This window comes from Ammodytes marinus, assembly GCF_949987685.1.
Source record: "Ammodytes marinus genome assembly, chromosome: 20".
NCBI classification, from domain to species: Eukaryota; Metazoa; Chordata; class Actinopteri; order Uranoscopiformes; family Ammodytidae; genus Ammodytes; species Ammodytes marinus.
In genome coordinates, this window is record NC_137224.1 from 9031138 (window position 1) to 9057858 (window position 26721).

Here is a 26721-nt window from a genome sequence, read left to right on the forward strand (position 1 = left end):
GAATAAAAAGCACTTAAAGCTGATCTGGATGCATTGAATAAAATAATTTTTATTTATTTATTTTTAAATAGTGGATACTTGCTCCAGTACTCTCTACAGTCCACATCATCGTACTTATCTAAAATATGTGTAAAGCTTAATAGGTGACTCCAAGATATGTACATTTCCTTACATGTAATTTTGAAATCAAACAATAGAAATTAAGTAATTTATTATTGTCAGTTAGTTTAAAGCCGAAAGTATAAGAAAATGGCATTTAATTAAAATGAGTCAAGGATAAATCAATCAGCAAGTATCCAAGACTTGTGTGACACTTACAATTAAACAAATGACATGGTACTAGTGATTCATTTTGTTACAACGCTATATGTGAATTTATAGCTATCACAAAGACAGACATAGGCAAACAACGACTCTTACGGAACATTTTTTAATTTTTACTTTAAAGCCAACCATTTGTTTTTACAAAAATAATAAAAAGAAATTAAGAGTTATCTCAGTACTGTAGAAAGGGTTGCATGACGAAGCCCCTGTGGGTAAGCTGGGCAGAGGCATTGCATAATTAGCAAAAAAGAACATCAACACAAGTAAAAACAATAGATTCAAGTAAAAAGTCGTGGAGTCACAATAAAGTCACATTAAAGCCTGGTGGCAATTCTTGGAAATTAAGACTCTTGCTGGGTTTTGACTTTGGAACCAGAGGAGTCAAACTGAATCCCACTCATGAATGCTGTATTTGACAACAAGGTCTTCAGTAAGACTTACAGAACTATGTTACCTGTAAAAAATTCAAGTTGGTATTGAAATGTGTGTGAAATATTCAATCAAAAGTATGAAATTCTTGATGGTGAGCCTGCAGCATCAGGCATGACATCTTCAGTGGAGGTACGTTTATGACATCTTTTGTTCAGTTTAACTCCCCTGCTCTAAATAAAGCCTGTTCAAATATATTAATTTGCTTTCTTATCGCTGGTGCTATCACTGGCAGCTGTGTCGTAATGGCACTTCTCCACACATCGCCTTGGAAACCATCCCCTGACACGGTCTCCCGCTGAAAATGCCCAAACAGAAAGAAATGACATGGTTACACATTTTGTCACAGTGAATTTACATTTTTTTTTCAAACCACAGCCAAAGCATTGCTCAATTCATCTCACCTATCATTTGCTCCTCACTCAAAGCTTTGTCCCCATACATCCACCATCTAAAGAGCAAAAATAACATTAATTAGGTGAAAAACAAGGCAGTTTTCTCCATTATTCATTGATTCATGGACTTAGTCCTTCAGTGGAAGAAAAACTATTCAGTCTTCTAGACAAACAACCATGATTGTTGTTTTGTTTGGCCTGAATGAACTCACTTGGTGCCACGAGTGGCCAGGATGTTGTCCCCCTTAATGAGGGGAATCCTGGGCTCCTCGGTGCAGGGGGTTCTGAAAAAGGTTTGGAGACCTTTGCTCATAGGGCAGCAAGCTCCGTTATAGTTCTCCACTGCCCGGTACTGGACCTGCTGGACAATGCAATGCAAATATCTGTTTATTCTACTGTTCTGACCACAACCTAAATCCAGACACTTAACATGTATGCGTTTACTCCTGCTCCTTAATCATCATGCATTCATCTAAAATGAACAAGTAAGAAGAGCTGAGGCTTTGAATGCAGGAGATAAGAGGCTCTTTTTGAATAGTTAGTTTAGTTTTTATGATCCCAGTCTACATCTCAATAATACACGTTGATCACTTGACAGCCAGACCCCTAGTGATTATTGTGTGAATGTGGTTCCTTTCCCATTTTTGACTAACTAAAAACTGGTTTACTTTCCTAAAATGACACAGTTAACAGTTATTTGGGTAAGAACTTCACATGGGAAGTATATAAAATGTATGAAGTACAAGTGATCAAATCTATGAAGTCACACAGATCTTAACCAGTCCATCCTTCTTCCATTGTGCGACTGCGTTAGGTGTAAATCAACACTGATAACGATAGGGAGTTGGCAGGTACTTACACTTCTCACTCTCTTATCAGCTTTCTGCTTCAGTTGCTCAATCTGTTTAAAGGGACAAAAGTTATTATAACACCTACTGCTTTTATAAATTCTATAATGTATCAATCAACATTCAGGTAAATTTCACAGTGCACATAAGAAAAGCAACAGACAAATCGAAAAGAGCACTGCACACAATGCCCAACAAAACAAGTCATTTTAACCTACAGTTAAGGTGTGCTGGTGACACTTGGGATGGACTGGCCAAACAACGCCGTCACCCTTGGGCGCCCCTGACCATGTGAACACTTGCTTGAAGTTCAGCCAGCGGGTGCCGAGGTCATATGGGAAGGTGAACTCCTCCCCTGTTTGGTAGTGCTGTATTCTGTCTTTGGCCTGGTGAAAAAAACACAAAGGGGATGGGGTGTGTGTATGTGTGTCAGTAAGATCGGGTGGGTGAGGTGGTGTCAAGTTATAGTGATTGACGTACTACGTTGTCCTGACAGTTGATCCTGGAACTTGTGTGCATAACTTTAAGTAAAAAAGACACTTGAGATCATTGTTTTGTGGATAAAACAAAAAAGACATCCATCTTAAATTAACCAATCAGAAGATGTCATCTCAAAACAAAGTCACGGAAATCAAAGAGAGGCAGCCTGACCTTTTCCTCGATCCAGGACTCGATCGAGGTCTTATTTCGAAGGATGACTTTCATCTGAGAAAAAGGACAGACTGTCATTATCAGAGTCAACTTAAAATGTCATTTACATGCAACTTTATTATTGCATGATCACTGATTTTTCTAGTAATGCGCTTTAAATGTTTCTTGATATTTTAGATATTTAAATGGCTCACGAAAACCAGCCATCAATTTCCAGCTCTGGCAAATCTCAGTAAGCATCTTATTGGAGCAGCTTTTTTTTCAAATTATTTTTCGAGTTTGTCATTTGCAAGGTTAATGCTGAAATGATCACGTCAAATGTAACATTCCAGAGCCAACAGCTTGTGTAACTGGTACACTGACTCAAATGAAAACTGTACAAAAAAAACTTACCTGTATGACGAAAAGCATGCCAACTGCAATAGTGGTGCCCAGTGCCAAGCCTAAGGCAAAGAGGGTGGCAGCAAAGGCCGGCACACTGAAGGGCATGAGGGGCTGGAATTGACGCACAGCACTCATGTCGATCTTCACAGCGCTCCAGCCAAATGATATCTGCAGTGAGATCAAATATGAATGGGGCAACACTGCCAAAAGAACAGCTGTGGTGATAATAGGTCATACAAAGTATTGTGTAAAAAGGGGGTTAAAGAGACTACTGACCCGCTCATAGAGCTGCGTATACATGGTCATGATGAAGATGATAGCAGCGTGTGAGCAGCCCAGCGGAGCCAGCAGCAGGAAGCTGGTGAAGTAGGCATGGTTGAGGTGGCCGCAGCAGTTGTTGATCCAAGGGCAGTGGTGGTCCATCTTCATCACGCACCTGTGGGAGGGTAGGCAAAAGAGGAGAGGAGTGCCGGGGGTATGAACTTGTTGTTTGGGAGGACACAGAGTGATAAGTTCATCAGCAAGTCACACAGCAACTTTTTTTTTAAGATAGATTAACATCAAGAAAATATGATGTTTATCTATTTACCAACACATTAATGGATTGTGTGAGGCTGTGCCAGCACTCTGTAGGAAGCAAGACCTCAAAGCACTGTGTGGCTGGAAATAACATGGACTAGCCAGCTGAAGTTCAGAGATTTTTTCAGCTATAGTAGCTCTGTGTCCTTTACATTGTATTTTTCAAATTATACCAGTTTTACTGAATATTAGAGTATTAATTTATTTTTGCATTAGTGGGCATTGGGATGAACGTGTAATGAAGAAGAACGAGAGCAGCAGCATTTAGTATCGGTGAGCAAATAGCTTTCGGTGCTAAGTCAACACCACCCTTGGATTCAGTGAAGTGAGGAGTAGAGTATACAACTTGACGTCACACAATGGGACCTGTCAAGTTAATTAAGTGAAACTAAGACTGCTGGATAATACTGTAACTTTTGCCTCATAGGCGGATTTGGTGTGTATGCACTAAGGTTACACAAGTTCATTTCACACAGCTGAGCAAAAACCCACTCTTATTTTGTTAATGAATATAGCTAGCCTACCTGTTACACTTGCGACAGTGGTGGGATCTGGGGGGCTTGTATCCTTGGCACATTCTGCAGTACTGTAGATACTGGGCATCCTGCGGATTCTCCTGTTTCGGGACAAACAAATAATTAAACGTCTGATGTAACATCTTTCACTCTAAATAACATCTTTATCCGGACATTTTGCAGACATGGTCCCAATCTGTCCTCTACTTTATCTGCATGAACAAACAGCCGTGACAAATATCACAAGCCTTTATCCTAACTGAGAATCCTTACCGGTTTCCAGCCAAGAGGGATGTATCCAGGTCCAACAAACATAGCATTGAAGTAGTTGTAGAGGATGAGAACACTCCAGTTAATGAGCATGATGAAGTTAATGCTGCCTCCTGTAGTGTCTAGTGGCCAGTACCAGATAATGGAGTCCAGGACTGCCATGGTGGAGCATATAGCAATGACAGACAGGGCTATGACTGGACCCCAGTGGCACAATCTCCGAACCTCATGGAGGTTTTCAAACGTCACAAAGGATGACAGGGAGTTCATCTTTTCGCCACAAGCTTAGTGTTAGTATTTAGACCGTTGTGTTCCTGAAATGTATTGACCAAGCTTCGATGGGTTACTTTTTTTCTCTGCTATCTTGCAATGTCAGCGGTGCGGACCATGTACATGTTTTCTCTCGTCTTCGTGGTACCCAGCAACTGGCTGGTTCTTGGGTCACCAGGACTCGCTTTGTCCCATTGTTTCTTGCACCGGCAAAGAGCAGCATCCTCTCCTGCCAATCTTCAGAACACACTATCCTTGTGACGGACTCAGATTCCCCATCTAAGAGAAAAAGACAGGCATTTTAAAAACTTCAGAAACAGTACTCCCTGCCACATTTCATGTTTTTAATGACAGCGCCAGCAGTCATTGTTTTCTTATTATTTTTTGGGCTTTTTTTCATGCTTTTAATGACAGTGTTGGAGAGACAGAGAATGAGGTACAGAGAGGGGAATGGCATGCAGACACCGACCCAGGCGAGATTTTAACCCCGGGTCTGCTGCAACAAGGACTGGGCCTCTATGGGGGGTGGGGGCGCTCTAACCACTAAATCACGAGTGCCCCCGTGGTGCTCATTCCTGACATTTTTTTTATTACATTCTAGTCTAAGTACACATATTCAGCTAGAAGATAACATTGTTTTTTGAGGGACTGTAACTGTTACTATACAGAGATTAACATCAGCGTTGATTGTGGAGACTTTTGTTCAGGGTGCTATTTTTATTTTTATTGCAATGTTTCTAATATTAAGTCCAATCCAATGACATTGATTAGGTGAACATTATGTCACAATGCATCGTATACAGTATGTCCATCGCTTACTGTAATATATTATTTTAATTGTTATTCATTTTCAAGTTAACACCTTGGTCTTCGCTACCATATTGCAATATTGTCAACGGCCGGGGAATAACTTAACTTTAAATAGTACCTTAGTGTCTAATCGCTTTATAGCAAGCAAACTAAACATGAAAAACTCAATAGGCCACAGTGGATAGTGCAGCATTTCAAGAAAAGGGACTTACAGGAAGCAGCTAGCACGTCAAGAAAAATAACATTGCATTAAAACATCATATATGTTTTTCCCCTTCATTTTTACAAGCAAGAAAAGTGATGCCAATCTGTTAAAAAATAAAACCATAATGTATTCGTTTTTATTTCATTCAGTTTAGCAACAGAACTAGCGTTACACCGGTCAGCTCGTTAGCTAGCATGTTAGCCAGCTTGACAAGACTGTCGATAAAGCTGAACTTTCGCCACACGGAGCAAAATGGATAATATTGCATCTTAAAGACATGACGAATGCTCACCGCTACACGTATTCTCGCAGATTTAATGAATGCAGAAAAAAACTGTCACTTTAAATTACCAACCTCGCCACTTCCTTGGTGTGTTTTTTTCCCTTCAAAATCTTCTGTGTACAGAGAGGAACCTTCCACATGGTGTCTCACAAAATAACACCCTCAATTCCATTGGGGACACTGAGTCCAAACAATGTATCACTCAACCAGCAGATAACCAGAAAAAAAATTATGAATTCACGTCTGGCAAAAATAAACGTGACTACTATTTTCTATCCACTACACGATGAACAATTTTCAGTGTAGGAAAAAAACAAAATAATAACAAAGTCCAGTTCCTTGCCGAGTACATTAAACTGCGACTCAAGGAAGAGACTCCATTCGAGCCCTGTTGTTATTATTCTGAGCTAACTGTCAACCCGAGAGCCACCTGTTTGGACACCTAAACGTCAACAATGTCTTCAGACTTTGAAACCTACGAGCAGGACTTTAGTACCCTTACTGCTGAAATAACTAACAAAGTTGGCAGAATTCCCAAACTGGGTGGAGGTAAGATACGTTTAATGTTTTAGTCGGAATCGCTGAGCTGGAGCTAGCCGAAGCTAACGATAGCCTACAGACCTTGTTGTGTTATTTCATTCATCTACCATATTATCTTTTGGTAATTGGGTGCGTTATTGTGTTCTGTGTCAAAGCATACATCACATGCTACTGCCTGGATAAATAGTTTGGTGTGTCATGAATGGATTTAGCCTGTGTGAGTGTGTGAAACTCAGCCTTTATGGCAAATAGCATCAGTAGGTATGCTATTTGTACTTTTTAAGACTACCACCTCTATGAATGGTCGTGTCAAGACAAGAGGAGGACATACAAAGCCAGTAGTTGTATTGTAGTTGGAAAATATTTTAAATAGTATAAACGAATGGATAGGGAGTCCTATCCTGTTGTACACCAAACACACCTTTATTACATGAGCATACCTTCATTGTTGTCGGAGTTTCTTTGATGAACGGACATTACTGAGTTTTGGAATCACCATGATTGACAACATCGTAATTAAATCTGAATTCTGGCAAACATAGGGCAGTAAGTGATTCCATCAACCAGAGGTCAGACATCGGTTTGGATGTTTACTGTTTTATTTTTAACGCGTCTGGTTTCTTTCAGCTCTGACATGTAGGTCACAATACATCGTCCTAGGTGTGAATGAGTCTGTCTGTGTAAATGTCTCTGTGCTGGAACATGTTTCAGCCAAAGCAAACTCTGTGAGGCTCGGTGTTTAAATAATAAATTGACATAATGGTGTCTCCATGTCACATGGGTGGCAACAGGTCCATCCTCCGTGTATACAAGGTGGAGATGATGGGATGGCATAGCTCATATACCCACATCTGGTGCTGTTATGTTCACATTAAGGAGACTAAATGTTTCCTGGTCAGTCCATCTATATGCCTTTTGTATTTAGGGCACACATGAGAAATAATTCTACAAATACGAGCAGTTGATTTAGCTGTAGAAATTAGACAATACAAACTGCACAACTTCAACTCTTCCAAGTTGAAGTTGTGTTTTTCAGTATGGAGCCAACGCACCTGTTTTACCAAGCTTGTTTTATTTAAAAAACAAACAAAAAAAAAACAATACTGTTCCTATAATCCTGACACTTTATTTTTGATTAGGTAATACTGTTGTGGATTAAGTATGCTCTCACATACAAAGAAACGACTCAATTTACTTGCTATCACGAAGTTGTGCACATTCTCCTTTTCTGGAGTATGAAGACGTGTCACAGTGGTTTTATATCAGTAAAGCAACACTGTTGGAAGTTGCCAAAGCCAAAAATGTATAATTATAACAACCATAAATATTATATAATGAACTACTTGGAGTACTGCAGTGCTGGCTAAAATGTATTGTCCACAACTAGTTGTTTCAGTTTCAACTGCTCAAAAGTGAGATCCGCTCATTGGTTTTTCAAAGCCTGTCACAAAACTTTGCCTGACTAATATGTGTGGTTTGGAATTGGCATCTTTGAAGGTGGATGCCAGCCCGTTCCACAGTGCAACAATTACACATCGCTTTCTCTCGCCATCTGTTGACTGTGCTAGAGTGAGCCCATATGAATATGTACAAAGCTAGGATATGCATAACAACCATAAAAAGCTGGCAGTACAGTGTCTTCTGCCACCAACAGAATAGTTTACAGTTATGTTATGTTCTTTTCCAAACTCAAAAAAATGAAATGTTCTTTGAGAGGGTCTTTGAGGGTCATTTCGCACTTTGATGGGCTTGGGTCACTCCCTGATGCCTAAGTGGTAGCCCTGTCTGTTTTGTGGCTGAGCTATTTCTTTTGGGTTTTGTATGACTGTGTGCACATATGCTATGTCTGATTGTTCATATTTTTGATGTGTTTTTAGTTTTTAGTTGTTGTATCAGTTGAATTCCAATTCCCTTACTTCTCATTAGGGTTTTCCTCCTTTTCTTTCAGAAGGGCTTAACCTTCTGGCTCTTCTTTCTGGAGAGGAAAAGAAGAAGAAATGTCAAATGTCTTTATATATTTACTTGTAATCACCACCACCAAAACCAGAAGTTCAAGGAATATTTGAATAAAACAATACAATGGTATGTTAGGCCTTGTGACATGGAACATGAATATTATTCAAATTTCTGAATAGGTTAGCTTTTATTCAGTCCTTCATAGAGGAAAACAGCTCAACTTGTGTTTATGTCATGGGTGATTTTAATGCTGACATGTCTGATAGCAAATCTTTATTTGCAGCACACCTGCAGCAGTTTTGCAATGAGTCCAAATTATTTCTATCGAGTAAAGCTCTGTTGCCTGACACAAGTTTTACCTATGTTAGTGAAGCGTGGCACACAACTTCTTGGTTAGATCATATTGTGACCACAGCTGATGCTCATGCCTCGCTGGTAAATGTGGAGGTTTGTTATGAACTTGCCACCTCTGATCACATACCTATTGCTGCACTGCTAAATGTTGAGAATGTTCCTCTGCTGTCCAGAAATAATAATGCTGCTTCCTCAAGTAAACTGGACTGGTTAAAGCTGAGCAGAGAGGATGTGGCTGGATACTCACTGCGTACTGACAAGCAGTTAAATAATATTGCTCTGCCTCATGAGGCCCTAATGTGCTCTGATATGAATTGTAAGGACATACAGCATGCTGAAAAACTTTGTGCCATGTATGATACTATTGTGAAATGTCTCAATGCCTCCAGTGAACCTTTTAATAAAGGTAAATGTAAGGTACGCAACATCAGACCTGGGTGGAATGAGTTTGTAGCTGAGCAGCACGCTGAGGCAAGAGAGGCCTTTAGACTCTGGTCAGAGGCAGGTAGGCCTAGACATGGGGTTTTGCTAGATATGAAAAAACGTACAAATGCTAGAGTTAAGTATGCACTCCGGTTTATTAAGAAAAATGAAAACACAATGAGAGCGGACTCGCTTGCCAGAAATTTACAGAACAACAACCCAACTGACTTTTGGAAAGAGGTCAAAGTAATGAATAATAACAAAACACCTCTTCCGTCTGACATTGAAGGTGTTAGTAGCCCAGAAAAAATTGCTGAGCTTTGGCGTGAGCACTACTGTAACCTTTTTAATTGTGTTAAAAGTAATCCAGTTAGGATCAACCATGAACATAGTGATATCTCACCAGATATGATAGTCAGGGCAGCAGATATCTATGATGCCATTAACATGTTGGATAACAACAAAGCCTGCGGTATGGATCGTATATCTGCAGAACACCTCAAGTATGCCAGCCATAAGCTCTGCCCTTTGCTTTCCATGTGTTTTAATGGTTGTCTGGTTCATGGTGTCCTGCCAAATGCTATTATGTCTGTAATATTAGTGCCTGTGCTTAAAGACAAGGCTGGTAAGCTCAACAGTATTGACAATTATCGACCTATTGCATTAGCCAGTATCTTGTCTAAAGTACTGGAGAGAATACTGTTGAATAAGCTAGAAATGTATATTCTTACTACTGACAATCAGTTTGGGTTCAAAAGGAAACATGGCACTGACCTGTGTATCTATGCTCTTAAAGAGATTGTGTTCAGGTACACTAGCCTGAACACATCTGTATTTCTATGTTTTATTGATGCATCAAAGGCATTTGACAGAATAAATCATGAAAAATTGTTTGTAAAACTGTTAGATAGAGGTGCCCCTAAATTTTTAGTAAGAATTTTAGTGTTTTGGTATGCCCATCAAACTTTTTGCGTTAAATGGGACAATGTTTTATCTGCTCCTTTTTGTGTAAGCAATGGTGTGCGGCAAGGAGGAATTCTGTCTCCTATGTTATTTAATGTTTATATGGATGACCTCTCTAAGCAACTTCAAGAGTGTAAGACTGGGTGTGTGGTGGGAGAGAGTATTATCAACCACCTCATCTACGCTGATGATTTGGTCATCATGTCGCCATATAGTGCCGGGCTACAGCAACTGCTTCAAGTGTGCTCTAGTTACGGCATCCAATATGACATTAAGTTCAATCCAAAGAAGAGTGTTATTATGATTGTTAAAACTAAGGAGGATCAGAAGCTAACGTTTCCTTCATTCTCACTGTCAGACTGTACTCTACAGGTGGTTAGAAAGGTACGTTATTTAGGTCACATCATCACTGATGATCTTTGTGATGATGATGATGTCCAGCGCCAGTGCTGTAAACTTTATGCACAGGCCAATATGTTGGCACGCAAATTTCATATGTGCACAGAAGATGTGAAAGTTAGTCTCTTCAGAGCTTACTGTACCCCATTTTACACAGCTCAGCTCTGGTGTAAATATAGAACAGCTAAACTAAGGAAGCTGCAGGTAGCGTATAACGATGCCTTTAGGATCCTCCTTAAGCTTCCAAGGTGGACTAGTGCTAGCTCCTTGTTTGTGACAAGTAATGTCCCCACCTTTCATGCTGTGTTGAGGAATTTAATGTATACATTTATGTGTCGACTTCTTGAGTCAAAAAACAAAGTAATAATTGCACTCACTGACACTAAACAGAGTGATACAAGGTACTCCTCTGGGCTGTGGAAACACTGGAATCGATGCTTGTATGTATTTTAATCTGTGTTGACTTGTATTTGTATTGTATTTGTATTGTCTTTTTATATGGAACTTTGAGTCCGGAATAAAGTATTCATTCATTCATTCATTATTCCGCCTCCCCCCTCACACCTTCGAGTGTTTATGGCAAGAAAGAGATTACTTGACAATCTTTGCAACTCAAATATGGAGCATATGCCACATCCTATTTCTTCTTTATTGGTGTTTTTTTTTTGTGTTTTACTCGTGTATATTATCCTCTAAGATTTGTACTTTTTCCTCAAAAAAATGTTTTGCGGCGGTTTGCCAGACTTCAAGGACATTAGAGGAGGAATGGAAGCCCATCATGTATGCTTATGCAGAAGGCTGATTTATGCACATATTTTGATGCACTGATTTTGCATAAGGCTCACTACATGTCTAAGCAGGTATTCACAACAGTGACACAAGGAAGTATGATTAAACCACGCAGTATATTTGCTAAATATACGGTTAGCTTTTTTTTTAGAGTACTCTCTCATTCTACCACAATGCAAGAACATGTGGAAATAGTTCAAAGTACTAAATCTTCTATCTATTATTTCTATTCGGTATTTAAGATAGACACTTTGCTCTGTCTTTGTGAGGTTTTCATTTGTGGTTTGTTTTGTGTATTGAATCATATCTTCTTAGAATTAACTGGTAAAGTATGTTTTTTTCTCTGTATGCTTATTACTTGATCAGTTAATTATGCCGATTAGTTTGTGGTATCTATTGTGTAGAATTATTATAGTATGAATTTGGGACGTGTGCCGAGTACTGACTGTTGTGGCTTTCTGGGAATAGAACTGAGCCATGGTTTACGTTATCAGTAATGTGAACCATGTTTAGTAACGTTAAGTATTTTATAGTCTACTAGGGCTGCGATAAATCATTATAAAAATACAGGACTAATCATATTTTAAAAATGTAAGAATAATGACTCATGCCCACCTTAAATGACTATAGCGTAAACTAATGTCTTTACATTTTAAACTTATTTAATCAAGCTTATTTTGTTTGACCTAGCAATTAAAAATATCTTAATTTTTTTTGTCCATTTCAAATGCAAATTCATTATTATAAAGTTATTCTTCTGTAAATATATCTAAAATGTAAAGCTACAATGCTTGATCGCTAAGCTACCGGACCAGACCTTTACTTAATTTCACGTGGTTTAACTTTCTTTGCAAAGGGCTAATTTAAGAACAAAGAGTATAGTTTGTGTATGCACAGAAATAAAGTGTCAATGCTGCTGCTTTAAATAGCGATTGGATGGTACGTGCGGGCAACATGCTTCTTTGGAACCCCCCTCGCAAGTCGTAATGAGTTTCAATGGGTAATGTGGAAGAGCATCCGCGGGGTGAGGTGCAGTCATTCTGAGTGGGACTCATACATACACTTCTGGCAAGTGAGCAAAGCTGACACCTCCCTTCCCTTTGAGTTGGCACGAGGTGTCTCAACAGAAACCAACAAAGGCCTCACGTAGACGCCAATAACTAAGAGACATCAAATGTTGGCTCGTCGTGTAGAGAGAGAATGTGTAAATATATCTTCAAATGTGTCCTCGTGTGTTGTTTTTTCTCCCAGTCTCTTTTCTTTTTTCGCTCATCCCTCGTTGCGGGGGAGTTAGGTTGTTGTCATGAAGCGCTGTTCCTCTGTCGGCTGATCAATATGTTTCTCTTTTTTTTCCCCTTTTCAGAGGAGAAGACACAGCTGGTTCTAAATGTCGACAAACAGCTTGAAGAAGTCAGAGAGTTGGTACGTCTTTGATCAGTAATTTTCTCCTCTTCCCATTTCCTAAATAATGAATTTGTGGAAAAGAGGGGAGGGGACAATTTTCTACTGGCACATAACACAGCACCTGTGTTATCCTGGTGCTGACATGACATGCAGACGCGCACTTCACATGGCGGAAAAGGAAGGCTTCCTCCTCACATGATTACTTTCCAGTAATCTGCTTTAAAGTGACACCCCCATGACACATTTCAAGCCATTATCTTGAGGTGGGAGTCTTCATGTTGCAAGTTAAGAAATGAGCCAAGTCACCTGACAGGGACAAATTGTTGATGCAGTTGTCTTGTTATGTCACAGTGATTAGTTTCCCTCCAAATCCGCCACACGAGACCTGTCTAGCCCAGGCATCAAATGTACCTTTTACTTTATTCACTTTGACATTGTTGGGCCGTAGCATGTCACTTCAATGAGGGGGGGCCCTCATATTTGGTTGTGTATTTATTTACAGAACAGCCTTCCTCCGTTGCAGCTTTTTATCACTGTTGAGTGACATGGGGGAGCGGGGAGAGTTTTTTTTTAATCATTTTTTTTTATACAATCAAAACCATTGGTGCATGCATATTAAAGTTAATGCCGCTGAAGTTACTCATTTCAGAAAGTTTTTTTTCAAGAGTGGTCACACAATTTCCCTGTTGGGCAGCATTGTGTCATTGATAATAACCTTTTTTTGAGATCAGAATGAATTATAAAAGGTAATAAAGAAAAAGTAGCATACCTGTCAATTTTAGAATGTGTGTGTTGTGAACCTGATCTCAGTGTTTTAACCAAGAAAAGGATTTAAATGATTATTGGCGGTGTTTCAGATGGAGCAGATGGACCTGGAAGTGCGGGAGATCCCCATCCAGAGCCGACCAATGTACAACAGCAGACTGAAGAGCTACAAGCAGGAGATGGAGAAGCTCGAGAAAGACTTTGTAAGTACTCACCTTTTTGTTAATGGTTATTCAAATACTTTTTAAAGTGTGACTTTTAAATTGTGAATCTGTAAAGCACTGTTTTGTTACATATGCAATGCAACAATACATTGCAATGCGTATGCATATCACATACTGTAGTAATACATTGTCTCCTCATCAAATCCTTTGTGGTTTCTACTCACATACATTGTTTGCACACTCTACTAAACTCCCTACCTCTCTTATACACGGACTGTCTCACAAACACACACACGCCACACCAACATTCCTACAACGTGCATCTGCAGAGGTTAATTCAGAGTTGGATATTGAACTTGCAAGTGATGCCTATTGAGAACAGGTTGTGTGTGTTTGTGTTGCTGGAGAATCTGGCCTTGTTTAGTAATTTATAAATCACTGTATGTCTTGAATTGATTTCTAGTCTCCTCTATCAAAGCTTTCATGAACAGCCTAGTCTTGTTGATCCCTTGCTTATTGTAGCTTTTCTTATAACCCTAAGTTGCAAACATGTCTTTGACATCTCTACCTTGCAAAAATATGGATCTTTAAAGATATCTTTATTTATATGTTGTCAGTTTGTTCTCAAACATTGAAATGAAGCGAAGGCCGTCGCGTCACTCTTAAAAAGCGGTTTTCTGTACATTGATAGAGCATTTATTGTTGGGTAGCCAATAATTGAAGGAAAGGATTTTCGAGAAAATAATGGTAATCTCTGCAAAACTGATCATTAAAATCAGTGCTTGTATTTAAAGTTAAGAATTGCAAGTGTGAATTGTTTTTGTGTTTTGTTGTGGGAAAGCAATGGAAACACTTTTTTTGTGAAAATAATAACATACACTCCTAAATCCGTCACTACTCTGAACAAGTAAACATGCGCCGTCAACAACCCATTTGGATGGAGATATCATGTGCCAGTGATCTGCGAGCGCTCCACTGAGACTGAGATCTGAGAGATCACAGAGGAGATCTCCACGCAAAAGACAGTTTACTTTCCTCGCCATGGGCATTTAATTGGCTGCCGATTAATCTTTTACTTTTTCTTCTCTCCACACTTTACCGTGCTTAATCATCAAGCACAAACACCTGCTGTGGCTGATATTGGTGCTCATTTTGATTACAGGCATGCGTATGCCTTTCTTAAGGGCATGTGTGGGAACGTTTCTTTCTTTAGGCTGGAAACGGTTACAATTCTTCCACTTGCCTTTTCTAAAACCTTGCACGCACGGACCATAAACAAAACATTATTATATTTAAATTCTTACCATATGCTTAGTAAGTTGTGTGTGTCCTTGCCCACAGTACTGAAATGCAAAGCAGAGGGTAGCAGTAGGATAGTCCTAGTGGAATATTGGCCTGTTTGTAACTATGACTTCATTGTTAAGCCTCTGTGTGTGGCATGGTCAGATCAGTGCCCATTAAAAAAAAACAGGCTCACCCACCTCACCAAGTACCATCTTAGTCATGTATCTGGTCTCCCGTAAAGCTGATGCAAGTGTTCAGAAGGCGAGAACTTCATCCCTCCTCAGATGTGCCTCAGATGTGCCAAATAGTACAGCCTGGGCTCAACCTCTCACTTCCTGCAGGCCTGGGGAGGACATGACACTCGGCTCAAAAGGCGTCCAATGGGAAAAAAAAGGGCAATCTCCTTTTTTCTTTTAAATGTTAAAAAGCACCGGCTTTGTTGTGCTATCTGCCGATATCAAGGCCTTTTTTTTACTCTCCCTCACTCCCCCTCCACCCCTCCTTACTGCCCTCCCAACGGGTGTCTTCCCCCCTTGACCTGCTCTCTCATCCTCCCATTCACCCGTGGTTTGAAGTCTTCCTACCACCGGTGTGCCAGCTTGAGACCTCATTCACGGCTCCTTTTCTCAGACATGGGCCTCAGCAGTCGACCTCAGCAACCCAACCATTTCATCCAGGAAGACAACTTATCAAACGGGCTGCATCCAAGAGGTGGAAATGTGAGACGTATAGGTTTGTTTGGCTTGGACTGACAGCTTTATTTAGCGAGCACAGAGGGGACAGTGGTGGTTCATTAAAGGTGCTCTGGGGCATTGCAGCAGCTAAAGGGGATCCCAGCCTGAAACAAAATAGTAAGTTAGAGTTTGAAAGAAATAAAAAAAAGGACAATGTAAATCCTATTTGATGGAGTCGGCTCGTTCGCGTCAGACAGAAAGCAGGGTGGCATGGCTCTTAGCAGTGGCTTTGATCAGGCATAGAAGAGGCCTAACGTAAGCTTAATTTAATGAAATCTATCGGGTAAACAGAGCCACCGTCTTCAAAGGGCCACGTTTTTGTCTGTCCCAGTGGGGAAGGTGGGGGGTGTGCAGATGTCTGCTGTGTCTCACAAAACCCCAATCTGTTTTGGAGGATGTGACTCAAAATGATGTACAATGCTAATTGCAAATGTGTGATGCCTCATGACATGGGGGGCCTGATGAGATGTCTAGCCATGAGCTGTCATAAAAGCAACCTCCACTTAGAGATTTATAGGTGATGGTTGTGTCAGTCCCAGAAACTTCACTGTTGTCAGAAGATATTTTTATTATCAAAACACTTCCTTTCTTGCCCGTCTTTTTTCAAATTTCTTTCATGTTGTATTGTTAAGTCCGTGCTTGGATATGTCTTGTAAATAGAAAATTATTTCCAACACAATTTCATTGGTAAAACAGGATTGAAACAACTGTCTACAATTTTCACTGTTATTAATACACATTAGTTAAGTGCACTTTGTTCTGAGTATTCTGTCAATAAATCGGTACCATATTTTTGTTAAGTCATTTTCAAAACTGCAGTCTTTTCAATTGCCTTTTGACTTTTTTTACTCTCATATAATGTGTGTGATGCTTTGACTTTGAGGCAACAGTATGTCTCCAGTGTTTCTACCTGCTGTGGTTGTAGTTCTCTTTGTGCAGCAGATGGCGGTGTTGCTCTAAGAATATTCTCCTATGGAAGGTATATGACAAGGACAATATTGGGGCACATTTACCAATTACTTTGCCTTTCTGATGTTATGAGTGGACTTGCTATGATAAATCCCTCCACTTATTACTAAGCCTGACCTCATCCTTTATGCTTTGTAATAGAGATTGGAAATAATGTTTCCCAAAATGTCCTTGCTGTAATAGCCCATTTCATACAAAGTGTCTTAAAGGGAGTCTGGCTTCCAACTTTGTGTTTTTCTTTAGTTTTGTCTCCCTCCAGTCATTCTCTGAAAGTTAATTAAGGAAACAAAAAAAATATGTGCCTCATTTCACCTGAAATTATATTGTAAACATTTTACACTGTGACTCACCCCCTCCCCCCCCCCCACACACACACACTTTATATATAATACATTTTATATATCTTTTTTTAAAGAAACAATTCTTTCACTTTTCACTCAGGGATCCTTGACTCTGACAAAGTTTCATTAGCAGTTAATTGTTGAATACATTTTTTTTCTGTCATTAAGTGGGAGTGGGTGCCACAGATGGTCAAGGCAGTTTTGTTGATGGCATGAGAGTTATTGAGTTAGATCAACCTCAAATTCTGAATAGAAAACCACTCTTTTCATAGTGTGCTATATTCCATTGAGACCATGAAGATGTCATAACCATTCATCTGTGTTCCTTTTTGAAAGTCGTATCTTTACCAAGTCTTTACATCAGGATTGGTATACGTTGTCTAATAAGTAGAGGATGCATGTTACCTTAAGAGTCACCTGAAGTACAGCACTTCAGTTACAAAGGGGGCGTTCATTCAATAATTCCAAGTTCATTTTCTGATTTCGAAATCACGAGGCCAATTGCCACATTGATACGACGACTACCCCTTCCTAATTTATATAGTTCAGTGGATTGATGTTTGGAGTTAGTGGCACGGCCAAGTACAATGTCCGTACTGCCTACTCCTTCAATAAAAACCTTTCAGATGGAACGCCTCCCATTGTCTGCTAAGGGAGATAAATAAGCTGTTCAATATTTCAAGGTTGTCCGACTCTTTGGAAATGAATTAATTGACGGTTACACCGAGGTGAATAGAATGAAAAAACTATTGGTACGAATTCCACTTTCAAGTGGCTATGTGTGACCTTGTAGAGATAGCTTGAAATGTAGCTTTGAGTCAGGGGTGGACACAGGGTGCCAGATTTAATGTATTGGCACATTGGACCACTTAAGAACAACCAGTTCATAAGGAGGGACGGCTTGATTTACAGTTGTGGAACAAATGGGATTTTTATCAAACACACCTCAATTGGGGTGAAGGCAAACCATTGTCACTCATGATTCTTATTTGGCCCCCTGTTATCATAACTGATTAACTTGTTTATGAAGAACCTATGAATGACTCTTAACTTTGACACACGCCGCTCAGTCTACATGTTTCACTTACCATTTTTTTTTTTTTTTAACCTTTATTTATACAGGTATATCCCATTGAGTCCGAAGACTCTTTTGCAAGGGAGACCTGTTCCCATTTACACGTTACCATTCACACACACATTCATACACCGATAGCAGGCTAACTATCGACATTCACACGAGGCAAGGTGGGTGAAGTGTCTTGCCCAAGGACACAACAACTATGACACAGGTGGCAGGGCGGGGATCGAACCTCCAACCCTTTGATCATCGGCCAACCCGCTCTACCACCTGAGACACAGTCGCCCCAGTGACAAACGTATAAAAAGTATAGAGCTTTGTCCCTACGTGAATGCTTTCAATTCTGGGTTGGAGTATGTGATTGTGAACTGTTTTCTGCTCTTCGCTCAAAGTGAGAGTACCCTACAAATATAACCCAGCCCAATAGATTTAAAGATGAATGTGAAAGTTATTTATTTTTTCTATTTTTTATTTATTTTTTAATTAATGGTCATTGACAATTCAAGGTTGTTGGAACTATCCAACTTAAGCTGATGGGTATAAAGCCATTGTGTTTAGGCGCAATTAACAACCTCCAATAGGAGTTTGCAAAGTCATTTATCAGAAGGTTGTGTGTTTGTCTTTAAGGAGCTCTAAAATCATAAATGTAATTTGAAAAAAAAAAAAAAAATGCTAGGAATTATGTTGCTATTTAGGTTTTTGATGGGGTTCTTTTCTCTCTACAACAGAATCAAACCAGGGGTAATTATAAATTAGCCTTGTTGTAATCCATCTTGAAGGGTACTTGTTGTTTGCCCCCTGTCCTCGTCATTGTGACTCCTGCAAACGGACAACATGACGGACCAACTTGAGTTGGATGTAAGACACTCTAAATCGCCTTAGGTTGCCTTGGCTTACTTGTTTGTATTCAGCACTGAGGAGTAAAGGCAGATTGACTCTTTTCATGGATTGTTGCCTAACAACCCATAAATGACACCAACGTCTAATCACTCATTATCAGTTTTAAAAGGGCTCCCTCGATTGACAGGGATTTTTCCAGTATATTTCCTCTTGAGCCGAGTGCAGATTTAAGATGTAAACAAACAGATCTTCTTCTCGACTTATGAGTAGCGTCTTTCATATGAAAGTTGTTGTGCACAGTAATGTCTTCCTCGAGGCTTTTGTGGTTTGTAGCGTTGGAGGCTTTCCCATGTCCTCTTTATGGACACCAAGATGGGATTCATTAGTGGATAAGCCTTTTGTTACGTACGTTGAAAAACCATTTTCATGGGTTTGATGGTGTAACGGCAGCAGTGGGTCGGATTTTGGGTTGAAGGACAGAGTCACAACAAGGACAAAATGATGTGTTATCTTGAAATGCCATGTTTGTTATCAGTAGAAATGCAAGGGAGATACAAACTAGGATATCACCAAGTGTAATAGGTTTGTGTTTCTTTTTGTTACACTTTTGTGATTTAAATATATGTATTTAGTATGTTTTAAGTTTCCCAACAACAACATATTGGCTATATTACAAATGGCATTTGGAACAGTAATATCCCTCACACATCTTTTACATGTTAAAATGATAGGGAGATACTGAATTTTAACCACACTTAAAGTTGATAGTTTGTTCATTCCTATGCAGTGAACAAATATACAGTTGTACAATGGTATTCAACTCAATTGGTGTATATAGTAGAACATTCAAAGTTATTATATAAGTAATAAGTACTGTTAATATAATCACTAGAAGAACCATAATAGAAAAGCATCACAGTGGTGTTACCCGTTTTTTTTCTTTTCTTTTTTTAACCAGACAAGTTACAGGATATACAAATGCAAATGTAACACATTGCCAACCATTTTTCTGGATATGATTTATGTATTTGGATGAGTTCGCCAAAACAGAGAAGTGTGTGGTCATTTGCTTTTACCATCCCCCTCATGAGTTTTGCGGTCATTAAACAGGATGAGTTCCTGTCAGTAGTAGACTCCCAGAAAATCACATAGGCCGTCATTTGTAAGCAGATCACCTGTGACTCCCTCTCCATCTCTTTATGTTAACACTTGTCTGTATGGATGGGCTATCTGCATTATGCCTGGAGCACAGGTTTTGTTTGGCAGTGTGCAAATTCGGCCCTTATCCTTCCACGCGATCGTTTCCTCTCTCGCTTATCTCTCTCCTGGCCTCCTCCAAAGTCGCCGTACTTCTACACACACACACACACACACACACACACACACTGACACACACACACACACACACACACACACACACACACTGACAGCGATCAGTATAGCTTTCAGACGCTTGTCTGGCTGAGTCTGCCATAAAGCGGAGGCCCTCCCAGGTCCCCGCACTGTCCTCGGGGCTTGTGTGATTGAGTGACTGGAGTGAGCGGGGGCCACAGATAATAAGGGGGGAAAATATAAAGACATGGGGCGATGATATGATAACACCCCCTCCCTCCCTCCTCCTTCCCCTCCTCCCTCTCTTTACTCCCCCTTTCCACCTCCCCTTCACTTTTTCCTTCTGTTCTTCTTTCTGTCCTACCCCCCGATTTCCGTGCACCGAGCCTGTCCCACGCAGCAGAGTAAACCAGAAGTGACATGTGACACCCACTCCCCAGTGATGTGCTGACAAGCGGGTACTAGAATAGGTGACAATGTTTTCTTTCTTTTTTTTTGCCAGACTGGCTTAAGTATGGCGAAGGGATTCATGAAGTATTTATGAAATATATTATGAATCATTGGGTCTGTGTTTTTCCTCTGTATTTTAGGCAGTGGCATTTGCTTTTTAATAAGTAAGCCTGTGAAAAGCAGAGAGAGGTAGAGAGACAGAGAGGAAAAGGGTAAACAGCGGAAGAATTCTCTACATTGCATCTTTACTGGCGTTTCTTCATAGTTAAAGCGCCATGTTTACACATGTTTCAACCCCCCGCTCACACCCCCTTCACACACACATGCAGACACACAATTAAACTTAGTTTCTTTCCTCTCATCCTAAGTGTTTCTAATGAGGGAGTGTGCCGGAAAGAAAGGAAAAGTGTTTTTGCTCTCAGCGACCGACAGTTTTGCCTTTTCTCTGGTGTTTTTTTGAAGCCTGCAGTGGAATCTGGCTGTGGCCTTGATCAGAATTACATTGTGGAAGATGAATTACGTTTCTTCTTCTTTCTTTCTTTTTTTTTCAATTATCCCAGAGGTTGGCCACCATTAGAGCATCAGGCCTACTCCTGCAGTGAGACTAAACCCTTTAGTTTTGTTCCCCTTCATCGCCATAGAGCCCCGGTTTGTTCTGCATTGTCAAACTTTTTGTTCATTTTCGTCTTTGTACATTTTTATTTACAAATGATCTGTTTCACATAAAACATTATGTGCTTGAATCAGATGGCTAATAATTCCCAGTAGGAAAAAAATTGTTTGCCTATTAAAAAAAACAATCAAATTATTTCTGTATGTAGAGAAAATGTTTCCCACTTTTCTTCTTTAAAGAATGAGCATTTATTTATGTTCTTCAGCTTGAGAAGTGTAAGCACATCTTCTCTGTTGCCTGCAGTTGGCTGGTTCATATCATTTTTGAACTTCTCTTGTAAATTCCAGTACAGAACCCGCAGACTCCCAGGAAACTGGTAAGTGTATTGGGAAGTTCAGGAGGGCACATGTTGGAAGGGCTTTGGAGGGGAGCCTTACTGGCCTCATCAGCATTTGAATGTGTTCCGGCTAGTGAAATAACAAAGTATACATAAATATATAGAGATAATGATCTGGCTAAGTCCCTATATATGCTGCTGTATTCTTATGCTAATGAGCGGGCTATTCAGCGCCAACAATGGTCACATTACAAGAAGAGGCAAAGCACTGAAGGAGATAGTCTTCTGTGGCTGTCCACTGACGGACGCGCACACACCACACGCACATGCTCAGCAGGCCCGACTCCTCTCCCTTTGTGTCTAGCTTTTTTATATATTTTTTTATTAAATTTTTCAATTTTAGATAACACTCCAAGAATAGACATCAAACAAAAAATGAATCATAAATGGAGGTCAGGAGTGAACCTCTCTTCCAAAGCAGAGAAAGGGTTAAAAGTGAAGGTATTTCTTTCTTTAAAAAAGATGGGAGGGCCGATAGGAGAGGAGCTCTTTCTCAGCAGAGGGTTCAGTGAACCATATGTAGGTAGCCACAGGCTAATGGGCCGGTTGGTCCCTGGCTTGCCAGGTATCCTGCAATGCACATCTCCCTAGCACCCCCTTCTCCTCCGCACACACTTTTTCCTCTCCTCGTCATCCTCCCGACACCCACCTCTCCCCACCCCTCCCGCCCTCTAGTCTGTGAAAATCCCTCCTCCACTTTCCTCTAATCTCACCTTTTTCTCTGGTGCTGACCCGGGGAGGCCCACTTTATTCCCCACTGCACGCCAGAAGCCAGCGTTGTGATGGGAGCCCGAGCCCCCTGCGATGGTTCCCCCTCTCCTCTCCTCTCTCTGTGCCCTGGCTGCCCGCCTCCCCGACGGCTCTGCTCTATTGATTTACTCCTCCAACCAATGCTGTCTGTCTTCTGTTTTTGCACCACCAGCACCTAGGTCCCTCATCTCTCTAACCCTCCATCGTTCCCCCACTTTCTCTCTCTCCTTTGCTCGTCTTTCTTTCTTTTTTTTCATACTTTTCCTTCTCTCCTTCTTTCTCTCTTTGGTCCTGTCCCCCTCCTACACATCCACGGGCCATGGGAGAGAACCTGACAGAACATGAGAGAAGGAGGGGAAGAGAGATGGAAGGACGAGGGCTGTGGGAGGGGAAACGGCACCTTTGATTTTTCATTAGAAGCACCTCCATATTTTAATATTGGGTTTAATCGGGCCCTCATGCCTTAAAGAAATAACCACTGAGAGATGATCCCTCGGCCTTCAGAAAGTATATGGCGCTTCTTCAATCAAAGCCCTCCTCGAATTTTGCTCTTTTGTTTGGAGTTCACTTGCGATCTCCCCCCCCCCCCCCCTCTCTTCTCTTCTCTCGCCGCCTCTCGGCCCTCTCGCTTTGCGGGTACAGTCGTTAGGCGTATTGACTGATCTCGGCTGTACTTAGCAATAGAAATGACTTTGACAGGGAAATACACCACCGGTATCACAGAGGTACAAGCATGAAAAGGCCCCCATCAGAATAATATCCTCTTTCACCAGCAAAGGCCTAGGTCTTTTCCCCACAGAGATGGAAAAAAAATCCTATTTACTTGTGGTCTAATACACAGTATAAAAAAAACCCCATAGTTTTAGTGATACAGTGTTAAAATAGGAATTAGCGTTTTATTCTTTTTATTTAATCAAACTAATAAAAAAAAATTCAGAGCTGTCTCTGACTGTGTAGTGTTTTTTTAGGGACACAATCTATTTGAAGCTGAACCACTTAAACTAAAAAAAATATCCTCACCCCATACCTGTTTAAATATGTCCATGGCTCATTTATTACCTTCCCTCGGTTGATCATTCACCTTTTTTTTTTTTATTTGTGTTTTCGACAACAGCTTCTCTGAGACTTCTTGAGGTTTTTTCCCATGCAAGTGGAACACAATGCCGTGTGCGTGAAAGCCACCAAAGCGCCAACCTGTGAGCTAATGAGAGGCCCCATGCTGTTATCTGAGGCTCTGGCTTCTCTGCCACCGCTGCACTTCTATTAGGGGAGAGAGAGAACACACACCGGGCTACCGTTCACATATGTTTTTATGCGCGTACCTTCTCTAAAGGAGGTTTTCCCTGGGATGCAAAGGCTCGCAGAAGCCTCCCCTCGTTCATACAGTAAGCCCCTTGTGCACACGTGTGCACTCACACAAGAAGCGAATGGATTTGATGGCACCAAAGACCACAGCGAAACAAAGGCACAAATGACACCCTCCTGTGACAATCCCAATTCGAGCTTCTTGTCCTTTTGTCTGATGATATATCAAATACATTAAACAGGAGCACTTACTTAATTGAACAACCTCTTTTGATTTGTTTGGGTTAAAGGAGAGTAGAGGACGCTAGACAACAATTTGTGTCTGGGTGTGTATGTGTGTGTGTTTTCCTTTGTGCGTGTGTGTCTGTGTTAAACCCCTGCCAAGCACAGATGCATTATTTAAGACGCCGTTGTGATACTTGTGCCTGCTTAAAGGTCTCAGCTTCCTTTTAAACGCCATGCCGCATCAGTCCCACCTCTGCCCCATGCTTGTGGAAGGGGAACCAGAGTGGGACCTGCTGGCACTGGTCCACACATCACCTGGGAAAATATCACAGCTGGCGCAGGAAAGGAAGTCATATAGATAACCTTTGAGTTAAGCACACATTCTTGTGAGGTATTTTTCTTACCCCGCTTTATTCCAGTCTCTTTGCCGACATTAGACTTTTGTATTTTTCAGTTTTGACCAGAATCTTACTTTTTTTAAAAAATTGTGTGTTTGTTTTACGCCCAATCTGAAAATTTTATTTTTTTTTTAAAATGTGGTTCTCCATAGGTTTCCACATTCACAGAGCAGCTCTGATGACAACCGACGGTTAAATGCCCGTTTCTGACATGCACATGGAGCTGGACACAATTGTGCTCTCCTGCTGGTGAAAAAGCCTGTAATGAAACATAGTATTGTAAAATGGAATATGGTTAATCACTCTTCATGCTATGCCACTGGCTGTGTGTGTTGGGCGATGGGGAAAAGCTTGGGAAAGTGGAGGGAAAACGCAAACTTCAGGGCCTCTCATTACACTCTGCCCCTGGGTATTTTTACGCCTTTTATTTCACATCTAATGAACTGTTTGCTTTTTCAGCTGTCCAGGAGCAACAATAATTTGTTCTTGTCCTTGTATCAGTCTTTGCACTGGGAAAAACGCAAGGGTGGAGAGTCGGAGGGCATTGAAATGTGTCTATGCATCTCGGTTTATTTGATTTTAATTATTGTCACAATAGATATATTTTCTGTAGATGGGGAGCTTTACATTTACATTAGATAGACCCGATTGTCAGCTTCTTGAAATGAGTAAAGATCATTGTTTTCTAATTATCATTATTACATTTTCAGTAAACATTTTTTTTTCTTTCTGGACTATAAAGGAATTCATACAATACATACGCATGCATGCCATTATATACTAGAAAGAAGTCGCACACAAAGGAAAGATCCACATATTTGCTATAATTAAATAAATATAATTTGCTTTTCAGAGGATTAGGCTGAACTGATTAGCATATCTGATATGAATTGTTATGCATGCATATGTAATTACTTTTTGATGGGTAAAGAAGAATAGCTTCTTTTTCTTCTTCTTCTGCTATCCATGTCACGAGAGGTAAAACGTGTGTTTTTTTGACAGGACAGCAGCACCACCATTGCTGCATTTGACGCGATGTGTGGATTTTTTTTTTTAAAGGCAGGCCACTTTGCATAAAGTTAAGATGTACCTTTGTACTTTTTCTCGTGTGCTTCCGGGAATAGAAGCAAATTCTCACCCAAGATTTAAAAAAGTGACAAAAGACAGACCTTTCAAAAGGATTAAAAAAAGCTCCTTTTTTCTTTTTTCTGAAAGCGCTCATTCCTTTTTTAGATTAGAAAGCCTGATTAGCTGGTTTGGTCTTTAAGATGAGGAGCTCTGTCTTTATACTGTAACTAGAATGAGATAGGTTCAGAGCATTATGTTTCATAGAATACAAGATTTGATAGATATGCAGGTATCTGACTTTCCTGACCTAAAGGGTGACCCTGTTGTTGTCACTGAAAAATGTTTCCCCCTTAACAGCCTAACTTATGCTAAATATCTGCAACTGTATAAAGCAGTCTTTCACAGCTGTTTTTGTCTGACATCAGATGGGGAAAGGCAGCAATCGCTCAGGAATCTGTTGTTTTCCAGAGGGGGAACCCATACAAACTCGAGTGCATACTGTAGGTACAGCGGAACTAGCGGCAACACTTTCTTTTCAATTACATTTTCAATTCTTTTTTATTTGGCTTTGTTATCTACTACTGTTCTGATTTGAGAAATTCTTCTTCTTCCTACATTCATCCTTAACAGTCAGCTATTTAGAAATACCCCCCCCCCCAAAAAAAAATAAAAAAACCCTGCACATGGTTTAAAGGCAACGTAAGCCTTAACATTCATGTCAATGTTTCTCCCAGGCTTCCTCGTCTCCATTACCGGGGAAGTTGTCTTTTCACCCTAAGTTGCACTGCAGCACTTTAGGATGAAACTCCACTTAAATTGAGTATGTGGGTGTTTTCCTGGCAACAAGTGTGTGTGTGTGTGTGTGTGTACGCTTTTTGTACAAGTGTATATGCTGTCTTCAAATTGATGAATCTCTTTCAGTTTTTACTCAAATCTGAAATTGACTTAAATCTCCTGACAGGAGCACAGTGACCAATCCTTTTCCTTTAAATAGTTGGCAGGTATATTAAATTCATTTCAAAATTTAAGATGGGACGAAATATAATCACTGAAATGATTTTTTATTATATACATGTACATTTCCTGCAGACTTTAACAATGATGGGTTTTTAGAAGAAATAACCAATTAAACAGTTATTGTATTATGTGTGTTCATATCACGTATATTTGCCATCAAGTGTCATATATGCATATATGTTCCTGAGTGTTAAGGAAGA

General features: G+C 40.3%; 2 protein-coding genes across 4 annotated transcripts in view; one reads left to right on the forward strand and one right to left on the reverse strand.

Annotated features, from left to right (window-relative positions):
* Window positions 1–424: 424 nt before the first annotated feature.
* Window positions 425–6094, reverse strand: zdhhc6 (zDHHC palmitoyltransferase 6). 2 transcript variants are annotated; one of them, XM_080049020.1, is made up of 11 exons: window positions 6036–6094; window positions 4399–4944; window positions 4135–4226; window positions 3308–3467; window positions 3041–3199; window positions 2648–2701; window positions 2215–2382; window positions 2008–2049; window positions 1361–1506; window positions 1158–1204; window positions 425–1051 (listed from the first exon to the last, which is right to left on the reverse strand). In XM_080049020.1, exons 2-11 carry the CDS (start codon window positions 4663–4665, stop codon window positions 951–953), a joined length of 1236 nt encoding a protein of 411 aa, XP_079905146.1. In that variant the 5' UTR covers window positions 4666–4944; window positions 6036–6094; the 3' UTR covers window positions 425–950. The 2 variants fall into 2 exon arrangements, with proteins under 2 accessions (XP_079905146.1, XP_079905145.1); XM_080049019.1 differs by having other exon boundaries at window positions 1361–1509.
* Window positions 6095–6369: 275 nt separating this feature from the next.
* vti1a (vesicle transport through interaction with t-SNAREs 1A) overlaps window positions 6370–26721 on the forward strand; it is a 115837-nt gene continuing 95485 nt past the window's right edge. For both annotated transcript variants that reach the window (XM_080048686.1, XM_080048687.1), the window contains exons 1-3: window positions 6370–6512; window positions 12751–12809; window positions 13649–13759. In XM_080048686.1, coding sequence (XP_079904812.1) covers window positions 6419–6512; window positions 12751–12809; window positions 13649–13759 — 264 coding nt within the window. In that variant the 5' untranslated portion in view covers window positions 6370–6418. The remainder of the gene's footprint in view (window positions 6513–12750; window positions 12810–13648; window positions 13760–26721) is intronic.